The sequence below is a fragment of the Vidua chalybeata genome, chromosome 7, assembly GCF_026979565.1.
Source record: "Vidua chalybeata isolate OUT-0048 chromosome 7, bVidCha1 merged haplotype, whole genome shotgun sequence".
Lineage (NCBI taxonomy): Eukaryota > Metazoa > Chordata > Aves > Passeriformes > Viduidae > Vidua > Vidua chalybeata.
The window spans coordinates 32,596,665-32,622,895 of record NC_071536.1 but is presented as its reverse complement, the minus strand read 5'-3'; the positions used below and the strand labels follow the sequence as shown (position 1 = coordinate 32,622,895).

The 26,231-nt window shown below is 41.2% G+C and overlaps 2 protein-coding genes across 9 annotated transcripts in view; one reads left to right on the top strand and one right to left on the bottom strand.

The window, feature by feature from the left end:
- Positions 1 to 11,857, top strand: part of ZRANB3 (zinc finger RANBP2-type containing 3) — a 48,385-nt gene extending 36,528 nt beyond the window's left edge. For 3 of the 6 annotated variants that reach the window (XM_053948062.1, XM_053948056.1, XM_053948061.1), the window contains 4 exons: positions 623 to 757; positions 1,612 to 1,999; positions 2,424 to 2,555; positions 2,891 to 3,705. In XM_053948062.1, coding sequence (XP_053804037.1) covers positions 623 to 757; positions 1,612 to 1,999; positions 2,424 to 2,555; positions 2,891 to 2,989 — 754 coding nt within the window. In that variant the 3' untranslated portion in view covers positions 2,990 to 3,705. Of the gene's footprint in view, positions 1 to 622; positions 758 to 1,611; positions 2,000 to 2,423; positions 2,556 to 2,890; positions 3,706 to 6,791; positions 6,956 to 11,643 lie in introns of those variants that run through there. The other 3 variants (XM_053948060.1, XM_053948058.1, XM_053948057.1) reach the window with 3 other exon arrangements.
- On the bottom strand, positions 4,551 to 26,033 carry RAB3GAP1 (RAB3 GTPase activating protein catalytic subunit 1). Of its 3 annotated transcripts, XM_053948063.1 has the most exons (25): positions 25,763 to 26,027; positions 25,602 to 25,657; positions 24,790 to 24,865; positions 23,440 to 23,572; positions 23,126 to 23,204; positions 22,296 to 22,415; positions 21,553 to 21,718; positions 21,356 to 21,455; positions 19,319 to 19,400; positions 18,777 to 18,845; positions 18,105 to 18,178; positions 17,273 to 17,365; positions 15,683 to 15,852; positions 15,269 to 15,367; positions 14,779 to 14,951; positions 13,808 to 13,862; positions 13,098 to 13,451; positions 11,870 to 12,007; positions 10,419 to 10,646; positions 9,883 to 9,979; positions 9,688 to 9,791; positions 9,469 to 9,584; positions 8,441 to 8,543; positions 6,965 to 6,985; positions 4,551 to 5,671 (listed from the first exon to the last, which is right to left on the bottom strand). In XM_053948063.1, the coding sequence occupies exons 1-25, from the start codon at positions 25,778 to 25,780 to the stop codon at positions 5,435 to 5,437; spliced, it is 2,961 nt and encodes a 986-aa protein (XP_053804038.1). In that variant the 5' UTR covers positions 25,781 to 26,027; the 3' UTR covers positions 4,551 to 5,434. The 3 variants fall into 3 exon arrangements, with proteins under 3 accessions (XP_053804038.1, XP_053804039.1, XP_053804040.1); XM_053948064.1 differs by lacking the exon at positions 6,965 to 6,985; XM_053948065.1 differs by lacking the exons at positions 4,551 to 5,671; positions 6,965 to 6,985; positions 8,441 to 8,543; positions 9,469 to 9,584 and having other exon boundaries at positions 9,706 to 9,791; positions 9,896 to 9,979; positions 25,763 to 26,033.
- Positions 26,034 to 26,231: the final 198 nt, after the last annotated feature.

Sequence of the window (26,231 nt, the reverse complement as noted above, 5' to 3'; positions counted from 1 at the left end):
GTAAGTGTTTGTTAACCTCTTGCCTGATTGTGTCCTTCCATGAAGTATAGGAAAAATTTGTGAATGGTGTTAGAAAACCTACCAGGACCCTCAGCAGCCTTGTAGGGTGGGGTGTAGGGTTTGGCAGATGTTCAGTACAGAGGTGTCCTCAGAAGATATTGTCTGAATAGTTGTTTCTGTGAAGCAATTTTAAGTTCTTAACTAAGAGCATTGTGTTTTACAGGGTTTCACATGAAAATAAAGCAGGGAAATCAAACATAACTAACGGAGCAAGGAGTCCTCAAGAGCTTGTAAAGCTTCCTGGATTATCCAGTGTCACTGAGACATCACCTAACTAAACAAAATGCCTTTCAGTTTTCATTGGCAGGCAGTATCAAATTGCAGTAATTTATTAATTGTTATACATAATCCAAGTTACCTGTTCACTGTTAGAATTCACTTTTAGAAAAAGGTATTTAATATGGAAGTATATAAAGCACGTTTTCCCAAGCTTTCTTTATTTCTCATTCAGAAAATGAGGAATGTTTGAAGAGAATGTGCTGTACCAATCCTGCTGCAGCCCAGAGTGCTGTTCTTTGAGGGAGATTGCTCCCTTTGCTGACAGGATTTGTCACTCTCTCAGGTATGTGACCAGGGAGGATGTGGCAGCAGCCTCGCTCTCCAAGGCCAGCAGCAGCGGGGGCAGTGTTCGCCTCATCTCCAAAGAAATGGGGGCTTCTCTGGACAAAGGTGCTTCTTCTCCTAAAGCATCCACAAAGTAGGTTTATTAATGCAATAGGATGATTAAGTTCTTTTGCCACATCTTTTTTAATGGTAGTACGATTATTTGCTATGAGTGTCTGCTTTTCTGAAGTACAGTAATTAGATAAGAAACTTGCTGTAGTGCTAATGAGCTCTGTTTTATTCTTCTGACGATTTAGAAGAAACTATTTCATATGTTGTCTGCTGACAGAGCTGCTAATTAACTGAGTGTGACTAACATAAAACAAGAGAATAGTTATGTGATTCAGTTAGAGAAAAGAATGTTAGCTCAGCCCTCCTGTGAGATAAACATCAAATTGAGGACACCAAATTTGCTCCTATTTTGCCTCAGAATTAAAAAAAAGTGGGAACAAAGAAGTGAAAATTCCAAACAGGAATTGTCCTTTTAAAATTTTTTCTTAAACAAGCACTGTGTATCCTCCTTTGTTTTGAGTAGGAAATTCATAGGCAGCTATGGAGATTGTAGAGAAACCAGCATCTTTCCTTTGACTTTATTACTTCTGTTAAAGAGGGGGCTGAAACACTTTACTTTTGTATGTTTACATGCCTGATAGAAATCACCTATCTTTATAAATACAGCATTATTTCAGCTAATAATTGAGTGTAATAAGATGTGCAGAAGAAAAATCTGCCGTATTATATTGCCAAATTTTGTTTAAATGGAAGCGTAAACCAAGTAAAGGATTTGCACTGTGCATGTAGCAATCTGAGCATGGTATTATTTCAGCTAAAATGATTTTTCAGAATATAAAAGGTATTTAATTGAAATACACAGTGCATAAACCCCCCTTGAACTGGGCTGCTGAATACATCATTTATCCAGAGCTGTACTTTGTTCTCTGCCATCAGATTGCTTTCAGAAACTGGAAATGATCCCTCAGCCCTTCCTCCGGGGCAGACTGATGCTGGAGGCTCCTCCCTGTCCAAAGGGTATCTGCAGGCCCTGGACAACCAGGGGACCCCGCTGTGTCTGAGCTGCCAGCAGCCAACAGCTCAGCCCCCGCCCGGCTGCCCGGCCTGGGACACGCGCTTCTGCTGCCACGCCTGCCAGGAGGACTTCTCCATCCGCTCCAGCCAGAGCTACCTCCGCTCCAAGGTGTTCCAGATCGAGCACGGCGTGTGCCAGTGCTGCCAGCACAACGCCCAGGAGCTTTATCTCAGCCTCAGGGATGCACCCAGGAGCCACAGGAAGCAGCTTTTGGAGAGCTCTTGGATGTCTCACCTTCCCCTTGGGCAGGTGATGGTTCTGGGGTTTCAGCAGTAACAGATGGTCTGGTACACAGTTCAGAGACAGGCAAAAATGTTCTTAAAGATTTAAGATAGAAAGGTAACCTAGCACCAACAACAGAAACAAGAAAATCAAGTCCTTAAAAGCAATCAAATTAACTAAATCCTATTGTCTTCTAACACCTCTAAAAGGCACAGGCATCAGAGCTCTGATTCTGTAGGGAGGTGCATGTACCAGGGCTGGCTGAAAACATGCCAACTACTTAGAGCTCTTGCTTCTCCAGTGGGAGTAACGAAAAAAATGCCAAGGCTGGCTTTCTTTATCTTGATGAAAACAACAGCTAGCTACTTCCCAGAATTTCTTTGTTCCTACAGTAGGATGTCGATGTAGTTGAGGAGTGTCTCACCCCTGCCCTGTCCTTTGTGTGCTGCAGCTGAATGAGATGATCAGGAGCCCGGCGGAGGGGCAGTTCTGGCAGGTGGACCACATCCAGCCCGTGTACAGCGGAGGAGGACAGTGCTCCCTGGAGAACCTTCAGACCCTGTGCACAGCCTGCCACAGGGAGGTCAGTGCATGCAGCCAGGAATCCTGGTCCTCTCACAGGGAACAGCAGGGGGAAACTGCACTTAGGCTCCTCCCGAGCCCTGCTCCCTCCTGCTCAGAACCCCAGTGCTCACAGCCTCTCCCTCCCATCCAGCCAAGGTGGAAAGGCAGCATTAAACTATTACAATATGACAGCTTCCTCTGGCTTTGGGAAATGTTGCCTTAATAAACATTTGCATTTCATCATGCTGTCTACTGCAAAAACAGACTGGAGTTTAACTGTGGACTAATGCTTTCTGCTGGACATGTTTCCAAGTATCAATACTCACTGAACCAACCTGTCTCTCTCTTTTGCAGAGAACTGCAAAACAGGCCAAGGAAAGAAGCCAGCTGAAGAGGAGGTCTTTAGCTACAAAGTATGCCTGTGATATCACCAAATTTTTGGTGAAGAAGTAAAAAGCACAATACATTCAGGTACATCATATAGTTAAGAGTTTTCCTCTTGCACTGATTTAACAGAAATTGCTGTTATCATGCTGTTGGTAGAAAGAAGAAAATAAGGAATTAAACCAAAGAAATTATCTGTAACATCCGAAGTACTTGATCATCATGTTTTTTAATGGCCCTGGTTTAAAGCTGAATTTCTGTGTGTTACTTTAATGCCATTTTGAAGCATTATGGTTTCCTCTTGCAGGGTAGTTAGGGCTGCAAGAACTTAAGGAAGTTCTGTTGAACCTGCTGGTGGTATTACAGAGTTCAATTGTATTGGGAACTTCATGGACCTAGAAGATGTCTTAGTTTTAATTTCTTTTTGTTGCTCACATACCGAAACCAGAGAATAAAATACAGTGATTGTGACAACAACTAGCACAAGTGATTTGTTTCCTCTAGTGCTGCTCACTCACAGAAGGCTGACTCCTGGCATGGACCTGACTTACAGGATTTTGGCATTTAGAATTGATGTTAGTTGAATTCTGGTTTTATTTAAACCAGCTTGTATTGAAATGTTACTCAGGATAGGAAACATTAAATATTAGCAATTATCAAAGGTCGTTTCTGGGAAATGCTACAGTCAAATTCTCCTTAATGAGATGGCAGAGATACTGGTAATTTTGGACTGCTTACCTGGCTTGCTTTAGTTACTTTAAATAAATACACCTCTTTCTCCTGTATTTTTTTTTTTTATTGCTCTGTCTCTCCTCCCCCTCGAATGTTGAGCTGTAAGCTCATAAAGCAGAGCTGTGCACAACACATCATCTTACAGTGCAGGCCTGCAATTTCAACTACAACTACTTAAAATAAGCAGTTACCCTTCTGAGAAAAATCCTTGAAGTTATAACTTTTGAAAAGAGAAAAAGACTGTTTAAGACAAGACAGTTGCATGAGTGCACTATTTCCTACAGTCAAACTAACTTTAGCTGTGTTAATGTTCGTGGTGTCTCAGGATGAAACAGGAATCACCTCTCCAGCACTTTAAATGACCAAGTAGGAATAGCCTGATAACCAAGTATGAGAGATTTTCAAGTTTCTGCAGCCTTTACAAGAGGCCACACTGCAATGTAATATTTCATTAGAGAGGAGGAAACCAGAAGTATTGGGGAAGAAGCTTAACCTAAATTTTGCTTACCAGTAAATCAGGAATTGCCTGGTGTAATTAATTTTAAAGAAGCCACACAGTTAAAGAGCAGATACAGGTCTTTATCGTACTTACCCCAATGTCTGAGGGAAGACACAAACAACCTGGAAAACAAAGTCTGTGACAAGATTTTACCTTGTTAACTCTTCTTCATCCTGAAAAACATATTTCTACTTCATAGAACTTTATGTGAGGAAAAAAAGACTCTGATCCTTGTCCCCTCAAAGAAGTTTTAGGGTAACTCCTGGGATCCTGCTACTCAGGAGAACTGCTACTCAGGATCCTGTTACTAACAGCAGAACTCAACTCTGTGTACTCAGTGTAGTCACAATGTCCTTCCTGGATCAGAGTGTGCAAGGAGGATGTGGGAAAGCATGGGAATACTGAGAGCCAACAGTACGTTCATATTTATTGAGTAATGTCCACAATACTGTAAGCTGTTTGTACATTTGTAAAGTAATGCTGATCTGCTGATCCTCATTCAAACCGATGAAGGTCACTGTAAAGCAACATTGGCACAGGTGGGGTGAGGAGCCAGAGGTGACAGAGCTGTCCCCTCCTCTCCCATCGATGACAGGGAGTGCAGACGAATAGCCTCGGTAAACACCAGTGAGTTGCTCACAGTGAAACACCTCCAGGGTGTCATTTCCATCCAACTTTGGCCCTTGCACAAAGGGAAGGATACAAAGTATCCCAAGCCCTCAGGGATCCACTGCAGGCTGTCAGTCAGACTCACTGTCCACTTAGGTCTGTTTGGGAGAAGCGATGAGATCTGGACAACCAGAAGAGTTTAGCACAAACTAGAGTAAGAACTGTACACTTTAAATAAAAATAAGGATATTTCAGAAGCACTTGAAACAGTGATTAACCAAAAAATACTGGGCTCTGTGATTATGATTAGTAATAAATATAAATCACTTAATGTTTATATATATCAATTTAAGTAGACTAACGTCACTTGATAAAAGTCTGATCCTGAAGTGCAAACCAGCACATTCTGCATGAATTTCAACATGAATATTTGCACACAGCCCATTCAGGTCCATAATTAAGCTAATGCAAGGAAAAGGAAAATATGCTCCCTTGGGACAGAGAGTTTGAAACCACTCCTGAAGCCATTCCAAACCTCGGAGATGAGTTGCTCCAGCCCCCTCTCGCGGCGGCTAATCCAAGTCCTTGGGAAGCAGCGCCCCGGCTGCAGCGCACGCCAGTCCCTCTGCAGCGCTCCCCGCCCGCAGCAATGAGTCCCGGCCGCACGGGCCGTGTCAGAAGAAGGTGGTGTCCGCCGAGAAGGCCCCCGCCAGCCGGAAATCCTCGCGGGTCAGCACGCTGTACATGCGCTGCGGCAGCGCCTTGGAGTAGGGGGCGGGCCGGGGCACCGAGGCGCGCAGGATCACCTCCCGGCCCGCGGGCGGGGGGAACTCCGACTGCACCCCCTGCCTGCGCTCCTCCTGCGAGCCCGAGCGCCGCAGCTCCTCCTCCAGCGGCGGCACGGCGGGGACCTGCGATAGAGCACAGCGACAGGGCAGGCTGCTGCCTAACTGCGATTCAGAAAACTGCTCTCAGAGGAAGGTTAGAAATGGGGAACACAGCTAGAGGCTTTATGTGTACACACAGCAAAGCACTAATGGGATGCTAGGAAATAAAGCGAACGTAACCAGATGGAAGAACCCTCGTGTGGATGGTGAAGCTCTGCCCAGCTGAAGTTCTGATGTGGCAGTGTGAAGCAAGGGTTGTGACTGGAGGAAATGGCCCCTTCTCAGACAGGGTGCTCTCCTCAGCTCCCTGCAGCTACAGAAGGCCAAGGCAGCCTCCCCTTCAAAAGCATCAGTGCTACTACTGCAGTCCTGACACTCACCTGCCTTTCAGACTCCAACAATACTGCAGGATGGGCTTTTCATGGCCACAGAGCCTTGCTGAAATTCCTCTGCAGAGTGAGCGAGAGGCTGCACAACCCCAACGGCTGCTCATTGCCTCAGAGCCAGGCAGCAGGAAGGGCTGCCATGCCCAATAAACATTTCTTAATTACATATACCTATGGATACACACATCCCCACTAATACCCTAATAGTAATATTCCTAATTCAAACATGTACAATGCCACACTGGCACCATCACTGAGGTGTGGCAGAAGCCACTGGCTGCCCCTTGTGGTCCCTTGCTGCTGCCCCTCTGCTCCCAGCCCTCTCCCAGGAGCGAGGGGAGCCAGCCCTGCTTGGCTCTGCAGGCTGTGCCACAAAACCCACCAGGGACTAGTGCCATGTGTTCCCACAAGAACAGCTTGAGGAAACCAACAGAGAAGATCTTCCCTGTGCTACACTTTACACAGTTACTTGGCTTCTTTCCCAAATATTTATGTCTAGAAAGTTCCATAGCTTCAGGAAGCATTAGTGTTGGGAATGCAGCATCCAGCTAATTGTTCATCACCACCTCCCCCCAAAACATCAACAAACAGTGGTGGCAACAAAGAATACAAAGGCATGGCCACATATTTCAGCATCAGAAAACATCAATACTCACTTGAATGAAAGTTTTTTGTTTGGTTTGGTTTTTTTGAGAGGGTTCTTTTAGGGTTTTTTTTAAAAAACATTTCTCTCTCTTTTCACTGTGCATTATTATTAGGCTCTGAAAATAAAGTATGAATGCAGAAAAACCATTCTGGAAACAAAAAATTACTTTTATGCTCAACATGTGAACATCAGTACAAACGAAATCTGGCTGCTGCACTATATCCACCAGAAGGTTCAGCTCTATGCAGAGAAGATGAGAGGGAAAGGAGGGACAAAGTCGGTTACCTCATCAGAAGATTCAGTCAGCTTGGAAAGGGATGAGAAAAGAACCAGTAATGAAAGACAGAAACAAAGGCAAGTCAGAGGTGACTTACAAGAGGTTAGGAGGAGACTGTAGGTTTAAGAGACATCATGCACTTCAAGAACATGCACTGGCTATCAGAATTTTCCTAAGAAAACTCAAGAACAGAACACATTATACACACCTCAGAGAGGAGTCCAGGTTCAAAAGGTAATGAACAAGGAACTCATTTCACTTCTATTTACCAAACAGCTCTCTACTGAAACTACTCATGGCAGGTTAAACACAAAGTGGGGTTTGTAGCAAGTTGTTTCCTGTCCCACTAAGAAACCTTAATTAACACTGACCAGCTACTAGTGGGAAATACTTGTAACCCTGCCTTAGTTAGTGGTGTTTCAAAACAAAACCCTAGAAATCTGCACAAATCCTAAGAGTAGAAACTTAGTCGGATTTGGAAACCCACTGCCTCTCTTAAAGAGGCGAGTGCATATGTGTGCATCACTTACAGGGCACAGTCTTGGCCTTTAAAGGGTAAGGGTGCTGGTTAGCAGGTTCAGGTTTGCAAACACAATTTCCCTAGTGACTGGAAGAATAAAAGAAGTGTCCTGATTTTCACTCCTCAGAATAACCATGGTATGTTTTCAGAATGGTCCTTTTTATGCTGAGTTGCAAAATACAGATTATTACAAAAGCATTGATCCCTTTAAAGTGTTTAACACCCAATCACAACATTTTTCCAGCAATTATTTCCAAATGGGGTTTCAGGCTGCTACCTTGTTATTACCACTGTAGTTAAATTGAGTTAGAAAATCTGATGCTATGAACAGGTGTAATTCTGATAGGAACTGAAGGCTGACTGCAGCCCATGAAGCTTGGAAATCAATACTTTCAGACTAATTATTCTAAAGACTGCTTAACAGACAAAGGCAGCATTTATATCAGTATCAGCAAGGAAAGGGTCTCCAGAAAATAGATGCAACACTGGCAATAGGTAAACTGAATGCAGGAACTGAAAAAGAACTGAAACTTCCTAAGCATACTGGTTTCCACAGAAAAAAATCTCATGTATTCCAAGCATAAGCCTCAGTTTAAGAAGTTACTCCTAAAATATCTAGTATTATGACCTGTTTCTCTACATTCCTCTGTGAAACAGTCAACACTTGACCTTGCTGTGATAAGGCAGAAATTTGCCTTGCCTTAATAGCATTACTGATGTTACCATTTGCAGTACATAAAGCATTACTGACACCTCTATCTACCCAGCTCACTCAGTCTTCTTTGGTCTTGCAAGGTTCTGTTACTGCCAAAATAATGTTGAACATCACAGAAAACACCTCAAGCACATATATGACAACACATGCAGATATGCAGACAAAATACACTGGCACCATATGGTAACTCATTGGCTCATTCTGGTTAAATCAGAAGTGTCTGCAGCACAACTCAGAGCTCTCCCTTACCCTCTGAGCATTCACAAACAGCTTGTGAATGATGCTGCCAGCAGGTCCTCTTCCTGCACCAACAACTGACACCTCTGGCTGCTCCAGGAGACTGTTTACAAATCTGATGGAACAAATGATTGAAAAGGAAAAAGGAATGGTTAATCCTTGGCCAGATCCAGTGTGCTGACCTAAACAAGCTGTTTACTGTGCCAAGGCCTCCATCAAGCATCATTTGCTCAGAGTGAGAACTGGCAGACTCTCTTGGTTCTCTATTCTAAAAGTTTAAGGAAAAAAATTCTCCTCTCAGTTACCTAAGAATGAAACCCAGGTTCCTAAAGCACACGTATAAAATCAACAGGAAAGCCTCCATGGTGTTGGCCAGGCAGAAGTATTTACAATGTGGCAATTTTCTTTAGCAAACAGAAATATTATTTTGGTCAGACACCACATCTCTGAACTCCCAACATGTTCTGCACAAATGTCATCTCTCCCTCCTAGCACAGCAGCAAGAAGTTAACTTGGGTTTTATAACATATTAGTCATCTTGAGCAGCAAGTAAATACCCTGACAGCAGGTAGTGATGCAAGGGAACATTCCTTGTCACTTTCCATTCAGAGCCATTCAGTGATGTTTCACATCAGCAAGGAGACAAGAATAAGAAAACAACTGTGGAAGGGGCTATTTCATTCCACAATATTTATAAAAATACTAAATTTCTAGTCCTAATTTTACTGCTATGGTAATGGAGTTAATCAAATATACCTTTTGTATACAAATATAAAATGTTAGTCCCCAGAACTGTCAAGACCAAATTCTATTTAAAAAACCTGGATCAAATTTCTCCAAAGGGATGTCTAATTGGAGGAGCACTGAGGGTACCCACACACATCATCTCTAGACAGTCTAGTGGACAGGGATACCCAAATAGGATTCCTAAGTACTTCCTTATTGTCACCGTTGTCCTAAGTTTTGAAAGTACAAACAAGGGCATCAGAGGAAAAACAAAACAACACAGTAAAAAAATAGAATTTAAAAAAAAAAGTCACCTTTGTAGATCTTCTTTCTCCTCTTCATTTTCACATTTCTCTACCCCAAATTTTGCTTTGAGAGACCTCGCCCTGGCAATGATGGCTTCCACACTCATAATCTGAGCGATGATTTCCTGCAAGAGTTTAATAAATGGGAAAATTAAAAAGATGTTCTTTTAACATTGCCATGAACAGTGCAAAAGTCAGTCAGGTTTTCAGTCCCAGCCCCAGCCTTACTTCCAACTTCTTGTCCTCTGGACTAGGAAACCGTAGCACTTTGCTGGAATGGGATATTATCTGCTTAATGATCTTCTTAACTGAAGATATATCTTCTACTGCTTCTATTATAAGGAAAGAAACAAAGTTGTAATTACTGACTGCATCACTGCTCCCCCTCTTTAAGTATCTTAGTAATTCATTAACATTATTTACCTTCTTCCTTTACCTTGAGTACAGCTGCATGGATGATGCAAGGCAGGAGATGCCTTGCAAGGTCAGCTGGTTTCTGAACTGCAAGGTAATGAAGTACCTGCAACATTGGAAAATTTAGAATTTTAGTGATCAAAACTACTTCCCAAAGATAAGGCTACCCTGGAAAGAGGAATTCACAAGAACGGACCACCCCTGTAAGACTTAATAGGCAGTTTTACATGAATCTGCCCAACAGTTACAATGAAACTAAAAATAACTGCATTAGGAAACTACAATGTTCCTAACGCACATGCAGGTAAAAATCTGGTTTATTTACTAATAATTTAAAGAAATACCTAAGTAACATTGCATACTTTTAGGTAAATCAAACACCCTCCTGTACAGCAGCAGGAATTTCCAATCAACCCTAAGCCATGCAATAAATAGTTCAGTAACTCCAAGGACACAGTGCAAGGGCCTGTTAGTGTTTAAATGCTGCAGGGGGAGAAGGAAGGGCTGCAGGGAGCCCAGACTGGCACCAGCCCCAGAGCTTTCACCTTCTCAGCCTCCCTGGTGTCATCAAAAAGCCTCTTCTGCCTCCGTGCTGGGACTGGCTTTGCTGTCTCCCAGGCCTCCACCCACATGTTGCTGGGAATCTTCATGCGGGCACTCAGCTCGCCCCTGATGACTTTATTCCCCTTCTCATCAATCACTTCCTCCTCGATGTAGTCCCGAGGTGAGTACCACCTCACAAAATCCTCCAGACAACAGCCAGGATTAGCTGCCTGCAGGGAGGAGAGGACAGAAAATTTGTTCTTGAAAAATCCTAGAAAAACATGACAGCCTGGGTAGGAGGGCAATATGGTTCAGTGGGTAGAGCACAGAGTAAGAGACAAAACTCCAAAAATTATTTTGTCCACAGCCAACAAACTGTACACTAGGACAGAGGAATAAAGTATAAAGCAAGACAATGGCATGGGGTAAAACCCACATCAGCAATAACAACAAATCACCTTCTCATTACCCACTACATGTACATTCATCAGTTATTTCAGGCAAGCTCAAAATTATGCTGTTAAGATTCTACCTGGCACCTGCCACATGCAATAAATAGGAATTTTCACTAAGCTTATCCCATTAAAGACTAAAAGAATCAACTGGCTGCCTGAGTATAAGTATTCAGCACTGACTTTCCATCTTTTAACACTCTAGTGACAAAATTCACCATTTCTTCCTCTTTTCAAAAGAAACTTTAAAAAAAAAATCTTTCCCAAACAAAAATAACATTTTTCATAAATGCAATATCACCACAATTAACTACACCTATAAATCCAGAACATAAAAGGAATCCCAGTTTTCAATTTGATGTACCTATGAGTGTACTTGTGCTTCCAGTTATAGTTCTCTGTTTTTACTTTGAGATTTTAGACTACTTGCACCATATAAATAAAACTTCTATATATATCTAATACGCCATGAGTCACTATTAATAAACTGATTACTGTTATAAATACTCCAACTATACAGCACATTATATCCTTTTACCATAAACACCGCAAAAATTAAAAAAATATATATTGCTATTTCATTACAGAATCTCCAACCTTTCTAGTGTTGAGCTCCTATGATGACAGCAGTAGATGTGCTCTTAGCTCCCTCTGCAGAGCTCAGACAAGAAATGAAACTCAAAACCACAGTTAGTCCAGTCCCAACCTGATGAATGTCTGTTTTAATTCAGAATTGATCAATTGTACGTTTGATGTGTTTTTTCCCTCCCCACAGACATTGTGTAAATTTACTGGGACGTTACAGCATAACAGATCACATCCTCATAGATTTTGAAATGTGCCAAGAGTTTTCCCAAAGGTTTTAATTTTCAACTTGAAACTAACTGGAAACTGTTTTGTGGAGAAGAAAAAAAAACTTGGAAACCTTCAGAAGTGTCCAACACAAGCAAGAGGGACAGTTTAATGAAGAAGAAAGCAATCTAATTTCACAGCAGTGCTACCTTGAAGGACTCCATGTCTGAGAGCAGGCAGGCGCTCTGCATGCGCGCCCGCAGGTGAGCGCCCTCTGCGGACGTGCCCAGCTTCGCCAGCACCTCCGACTGCTCCTCCAGCAGGTCTTCAGTCATGGGGGCTGGCTCCTGTGACAGGGAAACACACAGGGTTACTCACAGCCCCTCCTGGAGACAGCCCGGGGCAAGGGAGGAGAAGCAAGAAGCTCCTTGTGACCCCAATTTCACTCTGCTTCCTTCGTACTCAGAGGAAATTATCACAACTTTCTACTCTTAAACAGTTCAGCCTCAAGTTGTGCATCTGAAGAGGACACTAGCAAAGAAACTAAACAGAAAATTACCTGGGAATGAGGTACCAATGTAAGGATATATTGCTAAGAATGCCAAAATCCTAATGAAATCCTGGAAATGTTTGACTAGTACAATTTTGCTGAGATGGATGAAAATCTAGCCAAAGCAATGCAGAATTTTTGCTGTTGATACTGTCAGTACATAATTGAGAACATTTTGCCTAACTACTCTCTGCTCGTATGTTTTACCCAAGCAAAGCAACACTAATTAGAAATAATTTCTCTCAGGAGAATGAAAACCACAGTATTCTTCATGCATGGCTGATTTCAAACTACTTTCTGTGACAGCACCACTTCCTATTTCATCCCTGGTCACTCTGCAGGAAAGCCTGTTGATGTCGGGTAACATTTCTAGTTGTTTGATGATAAACCTGCTGTAGAGAATGGCATCAAACCTAATGACTATGGCCTTTTAGATGTCAGCTGAGAAATCATGAAAAAACCAAATACAGCAGCAAAACTGATCCAGTACTGTGCAAGTCAGGCAGAAATCTCCATGGTGCAAGAACCACAGCAGTTCCTTTTTTATAGGAAAAAAAGTAAGGAGGGGATGGAAGATGCCTCAAGAACTGGAAATAAAAAGAACCCCAAATTTAAGGTAGGCAAGGAAGTTTAATTCTTGTTTGAATATATTGTTTGGAGTGAAATTTGGTACGGACACTCACTCTCAAATAAAATGAAGAATGTGTGAGATTAGCAGCCTCATTAAGTTTTAAAGATTAGAAACAAGGTATTAGGTCAAAAACACTCAGCAATTTTAACAACAGACAAGGTTGTAACCTGCAAACTATTTGCAGTTTCACAATCCCAGGTATGAGGCACATTCTGTGTATTCTACTGCACATCTGGCTCAGCTGCTGCTCCCTCACCTGTGTTATGGGAACGTAGAGAGGCTCTCCTGGATGCAGCAGCATCAGTTTTCCATGTGGGTGCAAACGACCTTCTGGTTTTAAGTTTACAGACTCTTTTGCTCCTTTCTTGCCATTTTCCTGTCCATTTCCTTTAAGATCTTCTGTGTCACTGAGACATTCAAAAAATTCCTCTTCACTGTCACTCCATGATTCCCAAGACTTGCCAAATTCTTTTTCCTTGTCAGGGTTATCTCCAGAGTGATCTCCTCCTTTGGCACCATCACCAGAAGCACCACCAGGTGAACGATCAGACATGCTCCCCCTTTTCCCCTCATCTCTTGCTTTCTTCCTTTCAATGCAACAATTTAGCATCTAATTTAACAAGTTAAAGGAACAAAAAAAAAAAAAAATTGCTCAGCTATTATTTCCCTAAAGGAACAAAAAAAAATTGTTCAGCTATTATTTCCCTTATAATTGTTCCCTATTATTTCCCTCCATAAGGGAAATACAGAAAAACTTGTAGAGCCACTGAAAAGGTCTTAAAATTCTAAAAGATAACAATTCCACTGAACTTGTTGCGGTAACAATTTTTTTTTAAAGAAATTAATTCCACATCCAAAAAACACAAGCACAACTAAATCTACAAGACCAATATATTTAGCTAATCATTGCTATAATTTTGACAGTTTCCTTGGGAGAAAAAGAATTCTTAAATTTGGGATATTTACCTGAAGTTTCTGGTGCAGTAAACAACATCTCAGATCTGGAGAGCCATTAGCTAATCTAACAAAAGGCAGAAGTGTAACCATTATTAATTATAAAGTTGAATCTTTCACACACATGTGGTCTTAAATCACACGAAATCTAAAACAGGGACAAATACCCACATTGAACCCACCCCCACCATTTCAACTACACAGCTCTTCTATTGTCTCAGTAGACAAGCCCAGAATTTAAATTACATGTATTTCCCTGAGCATTTCAGGAGCTCAGAGATCACTCACACTAGTGTGAAACACGCTACATTCCTGGTCAGTCTTCCGTCTGGAAGTTGAAAAGGTGACTGCTTTCAAACAGGAATTAAGCATCTTGGACTGTACTTTTAAAACTGCAATGATACAGTGGAATCATTGCTATACATTTCAGCTTCTATTTTATCTGCTAGTGTAACCATTTCAAAGTACAAACTAGTGACTAAATAGCCAATCTGTCACATCAACAAAAAACCCCAAACCCCAACCAAAATACCACAACCCTAAACAGAGGGTATGTTATTTCTCTACCTCATCTTGAGAGAGCCCCTGGATTGGTCTGCCCAGAGCTCTGCTGCAGCAGACAGAACCTGGAAGGGCTGGAATACTTGAAAAGGCCATTGCACCAGCAGGACCTTGGAACAGCTCCCTTAGAAGAGAGGTGAAACTACACCACAGTAAGATTTTTTTCCCACCCTCATTCACACAGTGGAGTGAATGTCTAAGTTGAGCTTCCCCAGTCATCTTGAAGTTTTCAAAGGAGGGCACAGATGCTTTTTCCTACTCCCTGCCCTTTCTTGCATTAAGGAAGCAGGGTAATAAAAACAGAGATAGCATCTGCAATTTAAAAAACCAAAACTGTATGTTTCAAAATCACAGTGACCCCACTCAGCTCCTGGAACAAAGAACATTTTCTATAACCAAGGAGCAATAACAACAAGTCTCACCCTGGAATAAGGTAGTTGTTCTCCCATCTGTAACGCATTTCCAGCACAAACTCTTGCCAAAGATGTGCCACTCCTTTGACTCCTCCATGGTAGAAGTTTATCATACAAAGACATAAAGCTAATTTGTATGTCAGACTGTCAGCTGGAGCAGACTTAAACTGACTGAAGAGATTCTAGGAAAGAAATAAAAGAAAGCAAGAAATACAGAAACAATGGCATTGTTTTCCAAAACCATGTGATCTCTTTCTTGTTTGTCAATGTAAGTAGCTAAGCAACATTTTAAGTTTAGAAGATACCAAAAACTACAGTCTTTGGAATAAAAAAGAAATTAGAAGGAAACAAATCATCACTATTTCTACCAGAAATTCCACAAAGGTAAATTAATCTTTACAAAAGCTAAATATTACAAGGTATACGGCAAGCACAGCGAAGTCTATTTAAACATACTCTCAAATTTGCTTTCTCTCTTGTGTCACTCAACAAAACTTACATAATCTTCATTCTCTGGAGGAGGATTGTTTCCTGCTGAAGTGCTGGCTCTGTTTTCAAATACATCTGCAAGTTTGTCAGCAGCATCAGGAAATAAGAACTTGAAGAAAAAAAATTAAACCTTCTATCAGTATGGTTTTCCTGCCTTTCCCACTTTGTCCATAAAGCTACTGCTGGTTTCATACCATCAATCCCTCTAATTAAAATTGTCAGCAGAGTTCAGAGATCAGGTTTAGCCCACTTATAGAACACAGACTTGTAACAACTTGGGCTGTTCCAAGAAGCTGATAAATGCAATTCAAATACTGGAACTGACATCAGGTGTCTTTAAATCTGCCACAGGCTCTAAACCAAATGCATCAGTGCATGAAGTCCACGTGCTCTCTGAATCCATGTGCAGGGACAGCTCACTCACCAGGAGAATGGTGTTGAGCACATCATTGTTCAGAGGAGACTCATCCACACCTCTGTGCTTGCGGATCTTCTTCTTGGCACTGTGAACCATATTTGTGACTGATAATTTGGGGATCGGGACTGGTGCTGGCTCTGTGAGCTTCGACAGCGCGTGGGTGATATCAGCAACCTCTAGCAAATTAGATAAAAACAATCAGAACAAAATAAAATAAAACCCCAAACACTAGAACATGTCTCTTCAAAAGTTTACCTGCCCTAATCAGCCTATTTATCTTGTACTGATATTCAGCCCCTTGTGAACCAGAGGTACACCTCTGCTGCCAGGTTCCATGCCTGACATTCACTGTTCTTAGCAAATACAGGCAGCAGAAGGAGGCACAAATGAGTCACAGACTGTCCTTGATTTAATTCACCAAATAAAATCCAGACTGAGCTGGCTGCAGGTAGTGCCTGCTGAAACAGCTCTGCTACTGCAGAGTTACCAACAGAGTATGCCAAAAGCCTGCTGAAGACTCAGTATTTAAACCTTGTTTAAATCATACCAATAAACACACTGCAGGTAACAAAGACTGCTCCAGCATATACTAAAGCTTTAGATAAATATTAAATAAATCCTGTATTAATCACTGGCCTCACATAGTGTAAGCAGAATTCTGTTTTAGAGTCCTCAAATCAAAAGACTGTTTTTTTTCCAGAGCTGCTGCTGGTAAACTCTAAAATGTCTCTTACAATAAACTGAATTAACATTGTTATAAGGAGAGCTGACAAATTTAAGTGAATAATTAGGAGCACCCTTAAAAAGCCCATCTTGACAAGCCCAGAGATAAGAAGGGCTAAAGGAACTGCATGTCAAGCACTATGAGTAATACACACCCTCCTCCTCAGTCTAACACCTTTGTAAGCTCACTAGCAAGCTCCTTCAAAACTAAGATCAAGTGCAACCAAGGAAAATACATTGATACAGGCCATATTTGGAGGGAAGAACAGGAACAGGCAGCAGGAAGGAAGGGAATTTTCACTATATACAGCAAGAAAAGCCAAAGAAAGGGACACAGATATCAAAAAAATAGCAGTATTTATATAGATGGGATAAAGCCTGACTTGCTGGTCAGATAATTTGGGAAGTTGTATTTTCTTTTTTCCTTAAAAGTCCTTAAAATGGAGACGATGAGAGCAAAGCCTTTCAAACTTTTTAAACTGGCTGTTAACATGTACTACAGAGTACAACAAAAAGGAGAAAGAAGTGGAAAAATAAAAAATACATAAAACTATACAGACAAATCTGACACATCCTATAACCAAGTCTTCTACATTCTAGTCAAATTTTAAGCTTTTATATTCCTGTAAAAAGAAACAACATTAACAGAGGCAATTGTCCCTCTGGGACTCTGAATTTAGAATTCATGAGAAATTTCACCATGAAGCCCTGGCCAGGAAATTCCCAGGATGTATTAAAAATATATAAAATGCAGGAGTATTGTAGAGAACGTGTAAGAGTTATAAATGCCAGTCAAGAGAAGGGTACAGGGAAGGTAACTAACACAAAACAACTAAATACAAATACCACAGATCATCTGGAGTTTGGTTTTACCTTTTCCTTCCTCATCAAATGCAGACCTTCCAAGTATCTCATCAGTTGACTCCTTCCGACGGCAAAGCTTGAAGAATTCAGTGAGGAAGTCACCTGGAAGAGGAACAAAGCTCCTGAACTCAGCCAAAAATCTCACTGAACAATGAGCAACACTCAAAATTCTGCCCAAGGACAGTAATTTTTATCTTTTCTTCTGAAAGAACTTCTGATAATTTGTTCTGAAGCACAAATATCCTGTGCACAAAATCCACATAATTAAATTATCTGAAGCACAAAAACCACATAATTAAAGCTTAGGTAAATGCACACCCAGGCAGCTGTTGGCCACTTCTCCAGAGCACAGCTCTGCCTTCACTTTAATTCACCCAAAACAAGATGAAACTTGGAAAGTTTTGAAGCCCTTTTCCCCACAAGCTTAAAGGCAAGGACAGACAGAGGAGTACAGCTCTCCACAACTATTAATCCTCCCTGTCAGAAAGGTTGGTTGAACTAAGGAGACGGATACATGCAAAACACACTTAATAAAATGGGAAGATTCTAGGAAATCTACATTTTCACAGAACACAGAGAAAATTCTTATTCTCTGGAATCTGGTGAAATAAGAACAGCAATGAATTTCACCATGCACAGACACAGAATGAACTACAACAGGAACTTATGTATTTGCAAAACTTGTGTTCTTGAAAAAGAAACCCAAAATACTGTTCACTCAAAAAAATGAGGGAAGTGAGCAAACAGGCCATCAGGTAATCAACAACCCAACCCTAACTTCATAACTCAGTAGTTTTAGTGTAAAAGCTGCAAGAGAAGACAGGAAATTCTGATGTCTTACCCAACAGACACTGAGGGTTATCTGCTTTTCTAACTCTCACAGACCACTGGGGTGCTTGAAGTGGATCCAGGTCACTTGGGAAAAAAAAATTAAAAAAGGAAAAGAAACAAGAAGAAAAAGAAAAGGGAAAAAAAAAAAAAGAAAAAAGAAAACCAAATGCCACTATGAGTATTGGAAAGATGAGTATCAAATTCTCAATAAATGTCATGTCATAACCAGTGAGGTCACCACATTACATAGGAGTACATGAAGAATGAGCAAGAGTATCTATTCTCATGTGTGTGCATGACATGAACAAGAAACACTTCTTCCTCTTTAGCAGAAAACCTGGATGGCACTTTTTGGGAGAGGGATATCAAGCAGTGAATTCTTTTTACCTTCCATGCTCCACTATCATCTTTCACAAGACACACAAAATTTTCAAGTCTAACATGAGAATATGCTCAAAACCAGTGGTTTGTGTTCTGATCAGATTACAACACAATAATATTTTCTCACAGAAATGCATTTCAAAAGGTGTTTTCCCAAATTAGATGTTCTATCAACTGACATTAGCATTCCTCAAAATGGGTTCTTTTTCACATGTAAAGCCACACAGTGTTTGAGATGACACTAAGATGCAGCAGTGAGCAAAAAAGGCACACTTATTTGCAACTCAGACAAGATACTTACGAATAAACATCGTTGTCAACAATTATCCCTTCTGCGAGGTGAGGCCATGTTGTAGCTAAATGCAGCTCACTGAAAGAAAACAAGATTTCAGTATTTCAGTGATAGCAGGAAGTGTTCCCTCCATCACAGTTCATGTTTTGAAAGGTATTTGTGATAGTTCATATTTGATTCCCTCTTTTTTTCTCCAGTAATTTTTTTCAGTGCACACATGAGAGCAAGTCCAACCTTTGCACAAAAGCACATAATTTTTAAGGTTTATCTTGAGGTATTTTCAAGATAATAATTTCAGAGATAAATGGGGTACTGCAGAAATTTACAGTAAAAGCCATATGAGCTTGAACTCTGAATATCATCAGACAATTTTACAAATGGTCTTACTTGCTATTAAACCATTACCCTTCACAGATGCTTCTGATGCACTTGAATAATTAAGTATCTGTTGGACATGCTAAGTGGTAGATAGGCAAAGCTAAGATTTGAAGTAACACCTTTAAGTCCTCCATTAAGGAAGTTATAAAACATTTTCTGAAGTTTTCTCTTACCTAATAGGATCTTCACAGGCACCAAATGGTAACTTCCCAAATTCCAGGCCTCCAACTTCTCCCCCAACTAGAGCATCTATATCTGGAGAAAAATCAACACATTTTCCATAAAGAATTTGTGAAACATTTGAAGCAGCATATCACCTTCATTTCACTACAAAGGCTTTAACTTGCAGGATGACCACAGAAGAGCTGAGCAGCTAAGGTGACTGAGCTAGGAGAAAACAATGCTAACATACAGTCAAAGTAATTGCTTCCAACAGAAACTGGGAAGTAACCATGAAACAGGACATTCAAAGGGACAGATATAATACTTGTAATTCATGTTGAAGGTTATTCCCTTCATACAGGCAATGATGATAGCTATAAAGACAGTCCTAAAGATTCAATGTTGGCACAAGAACAGACAAAAAAGTGCCATAAAAATACTTGGGCAGGAAATCAGTTCCAAGCAGAAAAGGAAGACTCTGGAAGAGCAACTCTGCAGAGTGAAAAAACAACTACTTTTAAACTTGACAATTTTATCAAAAGAGGACTTAATAAAATAATCTTAGAGATTCCCATAGTCCCAGGTACTTAGAGATGCCTCCAAGCACCCTCAGGCACTTCCAATGTTATAGCCTTCAAATACATAAATCAAAACCAGACAGCCTCCACTGAACAGAAATTAAAGTGGGCAATAATAATGTATTGTAATGCCATTTTAATAATAATGCTGTTACAGCATCTGATCTGCAATTTTAACTGCATCTGGCAAAGTGTTTACAAAGAAAACAAGTGAGGTATTAGCACAGATGAAGTATCTGGATAACTTAATTACATAATTTTTTCTGCAGAGAAGATAAAAGACATTTAAATTCTTTGGTTTTATTAGAGAAGAGCTAATTGAGTGATGGTATATAAGTTACAGGTCTAGTTCTTCCCAGTGAACATAAAACCACAACATGTAGCAATAGCAGTAAAACTGATGCTGTCCATCTCTAGTTTCTGCAACACACTTTGACACCTTTAACCACAACACTTAGATAACCAAGGCCACATGAGTTCTGTCTCTCCAAATGTACCCTAAATATCTCAAGCTTGTTGTGTAAAACTGCTACTAAGTCAAGAAAAGAACTTGGGCATTTTAACTGTTCCACCACCTTGTACCTAAAACATCACATCACTAATAAAATGGATGTTAAGGAAGAACTAATATCTACCTTTTTCTTATGGGTTTGTTAACCTTTGAGAAGTTTGTAATTTATTTTCTGCTACTACCTATATAAAAATAGGTCTGTTAAAACCAAATCCTTGATACTCAAGGAAGACAGCACCACCATCAAGAATAAAAGAGATAATTTTGAGACTACCAAACGAGTAACTACCTCTGTTTTTCCTAAACATCATCACTATGGCATAAACTTATCAAGTCTGCTCTATATACTCTAAATTTAAGACTACACATTATTCCTCCCTTCATGCAAGGCTATTATAACAAAAGACTTGTTCAGAAATTCCTCCTGCATTAAATTTAGTACTGTGTCAACATTAATAAAAATCCAAACCTTTACCTCAAGTGAGGTCCATATAATATTTTCTGCTTTTCCCACTGTTCATATATTTAGATAGTGAAGTACCAAAATAAGGTACTTTATGGAAACAATTGACAAAAACTTCCACAAAGTATTAGCATCTTCTAGAATCTGAATCTAAACATTTCCCTAAGAAATCCAGGGCAGAATTCTTCACAGATTCAGTCACCCTTTTCATTCCACACAGATACCACTATTTTAGAAACATACTTGTATTTCTAAATGCTGACTAGCCCATGTTTCCAGGCACAACCCTGGAACCTAAAACGCCTGTCCCAGCCATGAGCTACAACCTGAGAACAGCTTTAAGGTGGCTTGCCTACCTTACAGAGTGGGATTGGACTGAAGCCTTTCCTAGCAAAGCAGAAACTGTTAGAATTCTTCTGGTAAGATACACAAATATTTTCTTTAGCATTGACTGGCTGTCTGAAAATGAGTTATTCTGAGGACACAAGTCTCCTACCTGGTGGCTGCTGTGGCCAGAAGTACTGCTGCCAGTCCTGGAGCACAAAGGTAAGGCGAATAGCCATGCTAACTGGAGGCAGAGGTGTTAAAGGGCAGCCCTTCAAAACAGAGAACAAATTCAGTATAAAGAGTAAATCCTCTCAAACACTCCAGGGGTTGAACCTAAATTATCTGTAACATCAGTTTGATACTTACAATCTTGGTTTTGAAGATGTCCAGCAGCCCTGCTAAATGGGTGTACTGGCTGGGCACCTTGCGCAGATGAACCATCTCGAAGTCCGTGCGAACGCCCGGGCCCTGGCACTCCCCGACGTACATCCGGCGCCACTTGTGATGGATCTGCACAAACAGTGGCACCTGACTACAAAACAGGAATACTTCAGATTATTTAAGTGTCCTGCTGTCTTGTAGTCTCTAAAACTAGCTGAATATTCTAGCATAATTTCAACATAATTTCATCCTTTAAAATATGTTTCCTCTTAAGACACTTTGAAACACTTCACAGGAATCACAGAAAATCCCTGATAATGTCATCACTAAACAGAGTGCCCAACAAATTGCCATGCCATAATCACAGCCCACTCCATGACTTCACTTACCTCATTTTCAGTCTATATAATTTTTGAGGAAGATTAGGAAGTTACTGTTACTACACATAAGGAAGAAATCCTCTTGCAAAAGTGATGTTTTATCAATTACATATTATTCCTACAACTTCTAGTAGCTTTTAACAGCCCTAAAGGTTTTTAAACAATAAACAAAACATTGATTCAATCTTTACACATGGGGATTTCTTCAATCCTTCTCTACCAATTTTACAGTGCAAATAAACAAAAACTTCTGAATGTACTTTGCTAACCATTTCATACTTTTTCCTCGCAAATGCAGTATGCTGGAGTTTTACCTGGACATGTAAAAAGGTTTATGCTTTCACCTACCAGCCAGTGTTGCCCAGTGCAATGGAAATGGAACTCAGCAAGAGGTTACACTTGGATTCACTAATAACAGCATCATTATTTGCAGCCGGAGCAATCACCACAAACTCACGTAAGCCATACCTTGAGAGACAAAGGGAAAAAAGTACATTTCTAGTCCCTGGTAAGCCAGCTGAAACACGATTCTTAAAAAATATTGTGACCTGGAGAACCTAATTATCACCAACAGATTGTGAAATCTGTTCATTTGATGCAAGTAACTCTTTATTTTTAGAGAGATCAAGAACTGAGTGGGCATGGAGTTCTGCAGATCCCGAACTCACAAACTACCTGAGTATAACAGCATTCCAACACTGTAATGTGTTTGACTGGGAGGACATCCAGGTCTAGCAGTCCTGAGGTTTTCCAGTTTATAATGACTAAAACTGTTTATATCTAAAACCAATCTCTCTAGAACCAATCCTATTATGTGCTCAATATTTGCATTACTAAGAATATAATTGTTGTTTGTTAAGGTGGTGCAGCTTTCCTTTTTAAGAATGTACCTAAATAGTACATATATTACATATATAAAATACATGTAATAATATATTACATATATAAAAGCCTGGTTAATATATGAAATTGAGACAAATACTTGGGGGGGAAAAACCCAATTTAAAGATAGGCCCACTACAGCAGGCTTTTTTTGCATTCCTTTCTTGTGTCTACTACAAAGAATCATTTTACTTAAGCTTTAACTTTTAATTGAAAAAACAAATATACAACTGATTGTGCCAGAAGTCCCAGCTGCTACGCTCATTTGCAGTAGAGATGAGAGGCAGCACACATACCATCTCACCAGACAGTGGGCTCGAGGAGGAAAGTCATTGTTCATGCACAGCAGGTCCTGCATTGGCAGAGGAAGGGCATCTGTGACAAAAATTGATCCATAATCAATGTATCATCACATCCATCCAGCTCACTTATAATTGCCTTGTTTTAGCACTGTGTGAATGCAAAGCAAACTAAAAGCAGAAATGTCAGATCACACTCATGAGACCTCAGAAAATCCCACACAGACACAAATCAGCACACGGTGAAGACTGCATTCTGACACTGTGTTTTGTCATTATCCTTACAGCTATAGAAGGGAACTATCAGGTACCTTCTCCCAGCTCTTCTTTCCCATCTTTGTCACTGGGTTCTTGTACAAGATAATGATGGGTAACTGAGAATTTGAAGTCTGCAAATGAAATTTCATCTGATTTCTCTTCCCATGTTCCTGTGGTAAATATACCCTGCATATGAAAAAACAAGATAGTATCTCATAAATTTAGGTTAACATTCATTAGTCATTAAAAGTATATTGCCTACATGATCAATAATGTTGACTCACATTTTTCTACTGCCTAATGGCTCAGCATGATCTAATTTCAATAAGCAATTCTCAAAGCTCTTCATTATAAAGGTAGCTGGCTGCTAAAATCCATGTTGCCAATAATCATGTTCATTCCAAAAATCAAACAGTATCTTGCAGTCTTCAGAACTATATGGCAATGAAGATTTGCATCCTCCCATATGCAACTGTACCTCTGAAGATATGCACCCTCAACTGTGCACAGAGACAGGAGTTTCCCACCTGGGATTTTATCTATATCTAAACCATTCTGTGCAAGTATTACCTTGATATTTACTTTCACCAACAAATGGCTATTTTTATCTACAACTTACAAAACTTCTGTATGAATAATTAATTTTTTTAACAAAAATACAGCATTTGGGAATGTCTAAAAAAATCAGCACCACTGCTCCTACTAAAAGCAACTTGAACAATCCTTTGATCTTACAGGGTGTTAGGAAGAGAGCTCTGGTCTAGAAAGGAAGACATGCAGGAATACAGGGACACCTAAGGTGCAGTTCATTAGATAACTTAAGTTTTATTCCAAATACTCTGCACCTGACCAGAATGAAGAGCAGTGAGATTTCCCATGAAACACAGCAGCCGTTCCATACAAACCAGCTGAGTTTATCTGCATTATTATGCAAAAGAGCTCAGCAATTTCCTCTGCATTTCACAGGACTGAGAAAGCATCACAAAGGCTCTAATTAGACTCTGAAAAAATCTCTCCCATCTATGAAACACACTGAGTCACAAGTAGCACTGTGCAAACCTCAGCCATAAGTACATGAGGTGTGACAAAGGCACAAGACAGGACAAAAAGATTCCTTGAGTATTTAGAGAAGCTTCAAGCATGTTTCCAGATTCAAACGGAGAATTAAAAAATGAATCTACACAAAGATCCATCTCTGTCAGGGAAACAGCCTGTTTGGCAGATGACCCACCAATGAATTTACAGTAATTGTTTGTCAAACTGACACTTCTACAAGTGAAATTCCCCAATAAAGTCATTATCTGCCACACCTAAGAAAACAGCAATAGATGAAATACATGTGTGGATTATTGTATTACTAATTAGCAATTCAAATTCTACAGGAAAATTCAGAAGTAACTGACCTTCTCTAGAGGTTTGCCTGAAGAAATCCCAATAAGCTTCCAGTCATTCAATACTTCTTCTATTTTTGAAATAAATCTATTAGGGAGGGAAAAAGGCATTAATATTTGCTGAACACTAAACCTGTATTATTATTCAGCCGCCTCAAAGCAGGCAGTATGCTATTCCTTAGAAAAGCCCAAAGAACAAACAAACCCCACAAGTATCACAGTAAAGCCAGAAAAACTGCTTCCTTCTACACAAAACAGTCTTCTGACATAACATTTAACTCCTGTTTCATTGTTCACAGATAGATAAGCATTTAAGACAAAATTATCCCTAAATTCAGATTTAAAGCACAGCACTCGAAATCCCTTGTCTCCTGTCATAAACGTTATCACTATTGGAAAAAAACATTTTAAAAATAATAGATTCACAGGACAAAAGCGTTCTTTGCCTTAGATTTCTTCGTATATTGTTCTACTAACTTTTAAAGGCTTCAGCTATGAGATGACTGTCTTTACAATCAGACAGCTACTTAGAAAACACATAAGCCTTCTGAATGTATATTCTAATCCCTTGCAAACAGGTATTAAACCGGACCTTTCACTAAGTTCAGAAACAGCTCAACTAGAGCCTCTTAACCCGCTGCTCGGCCGCGGCCTGAGCCTAACGCGGAACAGCCGGGAAAAGGCTCCGGGAAGGGCTCCGGGCGCTCCCGGCTGAGGCAGCGGCCGCGCCGCGGGGTTCGGCTGCCCCGGCAGGAGCGGCCGGGCCGGGCTCGGCGGAGCCCCCGCGTCACCCCGCGCCGAGTGAGGGGCGCGGCAGCACCTACCTCTCCCACTCGGAGGCGGTGGTGAAGTCCGTGATCTCGAACACCTCCGACTCGGGCTGCGGGGAGAGAGCGGGAGAGGCCGTGAGCGGAGAGAGCAGAGGGAACAGGGAAAGAGAGTCGGGGAACAGGGAGGGAGCTGGAGGAGCGGCACAGACACTCACTTCGCTGTCCGCCGCCATCTTGCGCCGCTGCCGGCCCCCCCCAGCGGCGGAGGCTGCCGGGAACGTGGTGGAGGGCGGCGCCTTCGCAAAGCCTGGACCTCCCTCACCGCCCGTCGATCCTGGGCTCCTCACAGCCCGGTTTCCCCTCGCAGCCCGACGCTCCTGGGCTCCTCACAGCCCGGTTTTCCCTCACGGCGCGTTCCTCCTGGGCTGCCTCGCTCGTCCCGGTGGGGCTCCCCGCCGCACGTCTCTCCTTCCCGGCCGGCTGCAGTCCCTCACGGGGACGCCCGCGGGCGCAGTCGCTTCGCACCGGGGCGAAGCTGAAGCGAAGGCTCCCGCAGATTCTCCGGCTGTGTCAGCGAGAGTCGAGAAGGGCTCCCTCGGATGTACGAGTAACACAGCCCTTGTCAGCCAGCCGGGGGCTGAGGTGGACCCCAGGACTGGTGTCCCTGTCCTCACCTAATCCAAA

What these genes read in the sequence shown, in the direction of transcription:
- RAB3GAP1 (XM_053948063.1), bottom strand. An exon ending in GCCCACTGTCTGGTGAGATG is followed by an intron (nt 22,416 to 23,125) that starts GTATGTGTGCTG and finishes TTGTCTCTCAAG; the next exon opens with GTATGGCTTACGTGAGTTTG. An exon ending in TGCTCAACACCATTCTCCTG is followed by an intron (nt 15,368 to 15,682) that starts GTGAGTGAGCTG and finishes TTTTTCTTCAAG; the next exon opens with TTCTTATTTCCTGATGCTGC.